This window comes from Channa argus, chromosome 1 (assembly GCF_033026475.1).
Source record: "Channa argus isolate prfri chromosome 1, Channa argus male v1.0, whole genome shotgun sequence".
Taxonomy (NCBI): domain Eukaryota; kingdom Metazoa; phylum Chordata; class Actinopteri; order Anabantiformes; family Channidae; genus Channa; species Channa argus.
This window is the reverse complement of record NC_090197.1, coordinates 5,300,908-5,310,044: the sequence shown is the minus strand read 5'-3', so window position 1 is coordinate 5,310,044 and position 9,137 is coordinate 5,300,908. Positions and strand designations below refer to the sequence as shown.

The following is a 9,137-nucleotide window of genomic DNA, read 5'->3' as shown; positions in this document are numbered from 1 at the left end:
AAACACAAACACCGTCGTGCCAGCGGTTCTTCACTAAAGCTCGTCTGATGCTAAATTCTTACAGCCTGTTGGTAACTGTAACTGACTACTTGGACTCTACGTAAGCGTTTGACATCGGACTGTAAGTGCTGGTGTCAGCTCTGTCACGGATTTAAAAGCTATAATTCGTACTTACACATTTACAAGATGAGAAATATATTTCTATTAAAAATCACTCTTTCATATACGGCCACTTAAAACCCTTATCACTGATTAATAGGGCACTCGCACAAGATTTTATTTCGTTTCTATGATAATTCATCTGAGCAACCATACGATCATGGTAGCAAGCATGCATGCAAATAAAATTCTCTAGATAAAACATATGGCAGGGGCAATTATCATAAGGCTGTATAAGTATTTCTTTCCCTGTAGCAATCTGTCCCCTTGTCTAACAGAAGTAGCTACACGTCGATGGCATGCAAACTTGGGTTGATTCAGTTTGCTCATTCCAGTCTTGGCACATCTTGCAGGAAAAACAAAATCTGATATAAAAAATGGTTTAACCCAATCCGGGGAATTTTCTTTGTTTACTTCAAGCTATGTCAACAGTGATCTCAGATTACCTCTGTTTCCATTTCCACGTCCCTCACTAACCTTCAGAAATGCTACAGTTTCCATCTTCAAGTGTCTTAGTTGTTGCAGCACACTTGTTGGTAGAGGATTTTACATTCAGTCAAATGCGGAGAAGGAACAAATGCGGCCTCCGTTGACAAAGTTACGTAGTCGTGAGAATGTTTCATGTGCACTTAAACGTGAGTAGTATGCCACAGTGCTTACATTAGATTAGACCTAATACGTGTCTTGATATATAACATCATCAATAACAACACGACTACAACACAGAAGTAAAATAAAGATTTAAAAGTATAAATGTGAACATGTATTGCTCAAGGAGTAGAATAGACATTGATTGGTTTAGGTGTGCATGTCCTTGGATGTACGTACCGGTTTGTGAGTGTGTATTTGCATGTGCACGTATTTAGGGGGGTGATGGAGTACTCAACGGAGTAAAAGAAAACACAGAAGCTAACGTTTTACAGATTGATGTCAAGCTCCACTTAAGTTTGGCACTCAGCTTTTCATTAAGCCAGTAGAATATCAGTCACAGTTGACTTACCCTGTTGTCAAGAATACAAACACAGAAAAGCACAGACACACACACACACAAAAAAAAAAAAAAAAAAAGAAATCACGCTAAGGAGAGGAGCCAAAAGGGGAAGACAGGAAAGGCAATGACAAGAGAGATGAGGGGAGGTTTAGACGCATGAATACAAGAGACGAGGAAGTAAGGAAGGCAAAAGCAATTAAAAACACAAGGTGAAAAGTGGAAAGGATGGAGGAAACCAAAAGAGAACGAGAGAGAGAGCATGGATAAGACAAGGTGGTTAACACCCCCCTCTCCCTCTAAACAAGAAGGTATTGATCATACACAACAAAGGTGCCTAGGGCAGGCGTCACAGTTCTGCAGGGGTGTAAACAGTTTGTTAAGGAAAAAGGGAAGTAGGGGTAAGCAATTTGTTTAAGGGAAAATATAAGAACACTGTGTTAAAGGCTTCTGAGAGCAGCAGGCATACAGTACTACAAAGGTCCTGAGCCCTCAGTAAGCATTTAGAGTCTTCTGAATACAAACTGCCGCTCTGCTGTTAATGTCCAAAGCCCTTTACTGTCGATAGCAAAGGGGTCTCTTCTTCAGTCGTATCGCTTTAGTGTCCGATTTGCTTTAGTTGTATCGATTAACCCAGTTCAGAATGCAAGTTGTTGCTGTGGTTGTGGTCTTTCGTGTACTGAGAAAGGAAAGGAAACAAAGATTACTCTTGTTTTCCTTTGACCTACCCTATTGGGGTTTGTTTGGCTTTCTGGTTTTGTTTGTGCAGAACATTAGGAAAGGGCTCAGTGCATTTACTGTACTGACTTGGCTGCACAGCCATGTTTGCTCACCTGCTTGGCGACAGCCCTGCATGGCTGACTTATGACTTTTCATACATTGTTGGACTTCAGACCTCACTCTCCACACTGGAGAAATGGGCTGAGCCCCTTCGTGAGCAAAGGCTCTTGGCTTTGAGGGGTAAGTGTGGAGACTGCGGAAACCTCTGGGGCTGAGGTACAGAGCGCAACCTCTGATACTGCAGTTTGGCACTTGCCGAAGCCATGGAAGATGGCTGGGGTGCCCCAGGAGTGGATGAGACCACAGACGGAGAGGATACAGACGAAGAAGAAGTGTGGGGAGGAACGCAGATAGGGTGAGATGAGGACGGAGGAGCTGGAAGGGCTGGTAGCGGTGGTGGCAAGTTAGGTATAAGGGCCGGGGGTGGGGATGGTTGCCTTCCTCTATCTCGTTCCCGATCTGCTCTCTGTGTCCGCTGCTGGATGCTGAGATTTGACTGGCTGCCAGATTTGGATGGATTCTGTGATCGATCAGGTTTGGAGGAGGATGAGGAGTCATGTTTGGGCTTCAGGGGACCACCAAAAGTCTGGCAGTGTGGGTACAGCTCTTCCTGGCTTCGTGAGGTTACACGGGCCCATTTGGAGGAATTCAAGTGCGGATGGTGTCGTGGGGAATGACAAGAGGAACAAGCTGCATGCCCTCTTCCCTTGTCCTTTGACTTGCGTTTACCCTTCTTTTCATCCTGTATGTGGAGTTTGTCCACTGACCAATATCGCCGAGGAGGTGGTGGTGTTAGAGGAGGTGGGGGCCAGTGAGATCCTGATCCCCACCCTCTCTGTCGTCCGTCTGTTCCTTCTCCACCACCTCCACTAGACCCCCAACCACTCTCAGCTGTTCCCCACCTTTCCCCTCGCTCAAGGAACAGGTCATCTCTACTGTTGATGCTGCCAGCTTTATCCCTAGAGGGGTAGGTGCTGAAAAACCAGCCACCGCCTCCGATCCCTCCTACTGCCCTGCCTTCATGATCCTCCCAATACCTTTCAAACTTGCCGAACTCTCCTGAAGAACCATCATCATCAGAATATATTCCGACTACCTTATCACGTTCCCGCTCCTCGTCTGACATTGTCCTTCCTCCTCCGTGCCGCTTTCCACATTCGGCTTTCCTCCTGTCATGCTCAGAATCTTCTTCCTCATCCTCTACTTCAGTCTCCCACTCATGAAAGGACAAGCCCTCCTTAGAGTGCATCTCACCTCTTCCGCTCCTTCCCAGTAATGGTCTTCGCTCTCCCTCCATTCCCACAGCATCCCTGTCTGAACTTTTACTCTTTCTTCTTTTAGAAGACACAGGCAACAAGGGGAGGAAGGCAGATGGGATGGCGTCGGAGGCTGGGTTTCCCCCACCCCAGAACTTCACAGATGTTGAAGGCTTACTGCTAGCGCTTTGATAGTGCTTGCTGTTCCTTCGCCGATGGTGTGTCTCCTTTCCTCTGCTGTCTTCCCCATCTTCCCTGTCTTTCTCCTCTCTTTCCTTCCTCTCATCTTCAACTGGGATGTTCCATCCATAGCTTCTTATTGAGCTTTCACTTTTTTTCCGGAAAGACTCCCGTCTCAGGGGTGGGTATGGTGGGTAGTCTGGTGTGCCGGATTTAACTTCCTCTCTTTTTTCAGGATCTCCTACCTCCTGCTCTGACCTTTTCCGCTCTCTCTTCCTCATCTTATCGTCTTTTTTCCTCTTCTTCTTTGCTTTGCGCCGCTTTCGTTCCCTTTCTCTCTCCCTCTCCTCCCTCTTTTTCTTCTTTCTTCCTCTCCTTCTTCTTTTCTTCTCACGCTCTCTCTCTTTGTGGTGTCTCTTCTCATCTCGACCTGTTCCTCCTTCTCCCCGGCTTGTTGTTCCTGCCCTGCTTCGCTCTCTGTCAGCCCACGATGCCCACCACTCCTGTAATTGGGCCAGTTGGCTGCCAGTTCTCTCTCTGCTGTATTCTTTTTGAGGACGTGGCTTTCGTGGTGGTATTGGTGGCGGAGGTGGGCTACACGGCAGAGAGCGCGATGACATTCGGCGTGAGCGAACCTTCCTTCGCGATCCTAGGAGGAGGCTGGACTCCTCCGTAAGAAGGTCTGAGTCAAATTCATCGTCTACTATAAAATCCCGATCGCCCGCTCGATACCGAAAACTAAGTGAGGAGTTGTAGGAGCTGTCACTGGAGCAGGAGGAAGGAGAATTTGATCGAGAGAGCGAGACAGAGGATGAAGAAGAGGATGAGGAGGATGTGGAGGATGTAGAAGAGGACGAGGCACTGGAGCATGTGGAGTAGAAACGGCATGGCGAGGAGGGAGTGGTAGGGGTGTGTGTTGGGGAGGAAAGCGGAACAGGCAGAGGTGGGGGTGGAGGAGGACGTCGGCCTCTCCTTCCACCTCCATCACTTGCTCCGTATCTCCCACCTCCACGTCTCCCCAGAGGGAGTATATTCTCATACAGGGGACCTCCTGAGCCTTTTCTCTTCGCCTGAGCTAGGCTTCCTCGTCGCCAGAAGGGAGGCCTTCGTGGGGAAGATGGGATTGGTGGAGGGGGCTTGGAGATTAAATGTCCTGGCCCTTGTTGGGGGGCTTTGGGAGGCAGCCTTGGCATCCCTGAGGCTTTGGGGCCTCGGGGGTTAGCTTTGGGGGTCTGCTGGGTGCCCCCTGCCTGTTGGTCTGAGTTAGCTCCTAGTCCCTCTGGATCTATAGGACCATAGTAACGCTTATATTCATCTATCCCTGTGTCTCCTCCTCCCCCTTTTCCACCCGCAATTCCTCCTTGCAGGCTCCAGTGCTGTCCAAGGTTTTGCTGATACTGCTGCTGAGCCTGGAGTTCAGTGATTCCTCCTGCTATCCCCCCAATTCCCACTCCTCCACCACTGCCTCCGCCCATGACTTTCCCTGGCTTTGGCCTGTTCCAGCGATCGACCACTGCAAGTCTGCGGTCATGACGAGGCAAGAAAGTGGAGCAAGGCATTGGACCTTCCAGTAAAGGGCTGTTTGAGGGTGCCAGAGCCATTGCTGAGTGTCCTGTAGTCGGTGGTGAGCCAGGTAGCATGGTTGTATAGGCCTGCCCCTGTTGCTGTTGCTGGTGGTGCTTCTGCTGTTGCACCATGGCAATGGCGGCCGTGTTGTTCACTGTGGCTGTAACAAGGTGTTGTTGGGGTGCAGTAGACATGGTGGTCATGGTGTGGTACTGGGGCAAAGAGCTTTTGCTGCCTCCTGGTGTTGTCTCATCTTCAAACTGACAGCAACTGTACATACCCTGAGTAGAGAAAAAAAAAAGATTGTAGTAAGACCGACAGGTCCAGTTTAATATGAAAGATCTCCCACCTCCACGTCTCCCCAGAGGGAGTATATTCTCATACAGGGGACCTCCTGAGCCTTTTCTCTTCGCCTGAGCTAGGCTTCCTCGTCGCCAGAAGGGAGGCCTTCGTGGGGAAGATGGGATTGGTGGAGGGGGCTTGGAGATTAAATGTCCTGGCCCTTGTTGGGGGGCTTTGGGAGGCAGCCTTGGCATCCCTGAGGCTTTGGGGCCTCGGGGGTTAGCTTTGGGGGTCTGCTGGGTGCCCCCTGCCTGTTGGTCTGAGTTAGCTCCTAGTCCCTCTGGATCTATAGGACCATAGTAACGCTTATATTCATCTATCCCTGTGTCTCCTCCTCCCCCTTTTCCACCCGCAATTCCTCCTTGCAGGCTCCAGTGCTGTCCAAGGTTTTGCTGATACTGCTGCTGAGCCTGGAGTTCAGTGATTCCTCCTGCTATCCCCCCAATTCCCACTCCTCCACCACTGCCTCCGCCCATGACTTTCCCTGGCTTTGGCCTGTTCCAGCGATCGACCACTGCAAGTCTGCGGTCATGACGAGGCAAGAAAGTGGAGCAAGGCATTGGACCTTCCAGTAAAGGGCTGTTTGAGGGTGCCAGAGCCATTGCTGAGTGTCCTGTAGTCGGTGGTGAGCCAGGTAGCATGGTTGTATAGGCCTGCCCCTGTTGCTGTTGCTGGTGGTGCTTCTGCTGTTGCACCATGGCAATGGCGGCCGTGTTGTTCACTGTGGCTGTAACAAGGTGTTGTTGGGGTGCAGTAGACATGGTGGTCATGGTGTGGTACTGGGGCAAAGAGCTTTTGCTGCCTCCTGGTGTTGTCTCATCTTCAAACTGACAGCAACTGTACATACCCTGAGTAGAGAAAAAAAAAAGATTGTAGTAAGACCGACAGGTCCAGTTTAATATGAAAGAAGTGTGTGTACTGAAGGTTTCAGAGACAAATATCCTGACATTACCAAATTTTAAAAGAAAACGTACAGAGCAGGTTTGAACACAAACGATATGAAAGCAAGCTTCTGAAAACTGTTACTTATAGTACATAAGACTTTTGCTCCATCTAATAGCATCTATCGATCCATTATCTAACGCGCTTATCCCATTGGAGGTTGTGGGGTTGCTATAGCCTCTGCAAGCTTTCATTAGGCAAATGAGGAGCCCTTCTAAACGCGGTTTCTTCAAAATATTGAATTTTACAATTGAATCAGATAAACTAACAGTAGGAATAAGCAATCGTAATGAGATTAATTAAAATAGTTGGTTATCTTATGCTGTCTGGAAACAAAACCTATACTGTGGTGTAATTCAATCAGTAAAATAATGGGAGTCATTCTAATGAAAATCAGTTACTATAAATACCTCACACAGAATCCAGCTTTCTAAATCATGAGGGGCTTTAAATTTGTCTGGGCTACGACTCACTATGTATTTCATCTATCCACTCTGTTTATCTTTATCTTTATTCGGTGCATTGCACAACCATTGACTGTGTACCTCTGCCCGTTTAAAATGTTCTGCAAAAACAGACTCCGTTGTGAAAAAAATCCATCTTAATTCATTTTCTTAGCTGGCTGGGAAATCGCTCTTGGTGGTTTCCTTATACCTCTGGTTGTCTATGTCACCACATCTCCTATAAAGACAGACAACAGGCAGCGCTAACCCTTAAATATTAATGAGAGTTTTGGAAAAACTTTGGACTGAGTTTACCAAGTTTGTTGAAGTGTCAATTTTCACACTATCAAGCCAAACAAAGCTTTCAGCAAACAAAGCATCACTCAGCTGGAACAGAACTGGGTTTTGTGAAAAACAATTGCTGATGGAGGTGTGTGCTGTTCAGGGTGAGTAAAGCTTCAGGAAAGGAGTCAAAACAACGGGAGAGAGCAAAAGCAGCAAGCTCGATTTTGTCTTTGTGGAAATAAAACCACTGGTGGCAGATGCTGCATTTTAAGAGAGTTCTCTCAGTTTCCAGCTTGTTTACTTGACCGAAACAAAAGAAAGCTTCTTCTGTGCTTGTTGTGTCATTTCTCATAAAAAAAAGATTAAAATGTTTATTTCCTTTGATTTTTACTGAAAGATGATTTTTTTCCCCCCATGGTAAAACAGATCTGACTAAAACCTTTGGTGAACTGCCTGGTATTTAGAGCATTGCCCAAAGTAATTTTTCAACAAAGGGGCAGCATTGGCTCTGTTTATTCTGGTTGCCCATCAACTGCAGGGTCGGCAATTTGCAGCCTGATTCCCCCTGGCAGTATCTCATGGTGTTCCTATCCACAGTCCGCAACTCGAAAGAAAAAACCGGGCTGCATCAGGGATGGAATCAAGCATGAAATCGTGTTAGTGAAAAACTTGCCAGTGCATTAAGAATATGTCAATGCATTTCCACTCATTTTACTTAGAAATTAGTGGGTACATTTGTGGGTATTATTAGAAAGAATTCCAGTGCACGAGCATCTGAATGTGACCTGCAGCAAGACTGTCCTGTAAAAATGAGATTCCTATGAAACGAAACTGCAAACCTGGAACGTAATCAGTGGTTAGTTAAGTTCTTATGCTTATTTTGAGCAAGTTGCAAGGAGGATGGTGGGAACGTAAGGCTCCGGTTTGTGATACCACAAACATAAGTTGCTTGGTTGTGTTTAGTAAAAAAAAACAAAAAAAAAAAAACGCTCTGGTTAAGGTTAAAGAGAAACGGGGGATTTGTTTAAACACATAAATGGTTTTGTGAGTGAACGGAAATTCATTTCGTGTTTGGTCCACTATCTTTGTGCTGTGGGAGCCTAAAGACATCTTTCAAAAAGTTTAATAATGTTGTGTTTAGAGAAAAAAAATGTTAACTGTCAACATATAAATAAAAAAAATAAAAGGAATCCAGTCGTATTTACTTAACCTATATGAATTGTATTTATTGGAATAAAGAAGAAAAAAAGGTTTTCAATGGGGAATTTTTGTATTAAGCAGTAAAGCTGAATACAACCATCAACCCCAGACAGCTGTTTATCTGATCTTATTCAGAAAACTATACATTTTGTGCTCATTTCCCATTGTTGACAGGAACATGTGAACACAGACTCACGTTTCACGTCTTGGTGCTTGCTAGCGCTTTTCTAACTGCTACGCAGGTGGCCAACGCTCACTGGGGGGAACTAAGTTGATGTAAAATGTTTTGCTCAAGGACATTTCGACACGTGGCCAGAGGAGCCAGGGGATCAAACCAGCAACTAGGGGGATTGGTATCCGACCGCTCTACCTCCTGTGCCACCGCTGGCTCCAAATTGGGAGACACTGTAATAATGGCCCTTCTGGACCAATGAATCAGAAGTGCTATCACAGTCCCCAGAGCATGGGATCCAGCACACTGTAAATTGAAACTTTGGGGACTCACTGATTGTTAAAACCAGCCACAGAAGCAGGCTGCAGAGGCTCCCAAACAAGTGCTGCATATAGTTTGGCAGGTAGAAGCAAACTGGCCTTGGAAGTGCCCTCTGCATGAAAGTCATCCTTTTGTAAGTCACTGAACCCCCAACAGCCCATTCCCATCCCCAGCTTTGCTGTGCAGGGTAGAAATTGGGGAGGGTCGCATCAGGCCTCCAGCGTTAAAAACTGTGCCAAATCAACATGCGGACAAAATCATCCGCTGTGGCGACTCTGAACTCTGACCCTGAAGAAGAATCCTACAGTAAAGAACAGTGCTGATATGCTCTTGAACACTGGTGGAAAGCAACGAAAGTCAAGTGCTTTGTTACTGTACTTAAGTACATTTTTCAGGCATCTAAAAATACTCAACTTAAATTTATTTATGGCTACTTTGACTTTTACTCCACTACATTTTCATTATTTAGTTTTTGTCCTCTCAGCTTATCTTGTAAGTTCAGG

The 9,137-nt window shown here is 46.4% G+C and overlaps 1 protein-coding gene across 1 annotated transcript in view; it reads right to left on the bottom strand.

The window, feature by feature from the left end:
• Nucleotides 1-9,137, bottom strand: part of grin2da (glutamate receptor, ionotropic, N-methyl D-aspartate 2D, a) — a 190,880-nt gene that overhangs the window by 2,247 nt on the left and 179,496 nt on the right. Inside the window, exon 20 of the mRNA XM_067521543.1 lies at nucleotides 1-5,210. This exon is cut by the window's left edge and continues 2,247 nt beyond it. Within this exon, the coding sequence (XP_067377644.1) occupies nucleotides 2,037-5,210 (3,174 nt within the window). The 3' untranslated portion in view covers nucleotides 1-2,036. The remainder of the gene's footprint in view (nucleotides 5,211-9,137) is intronic.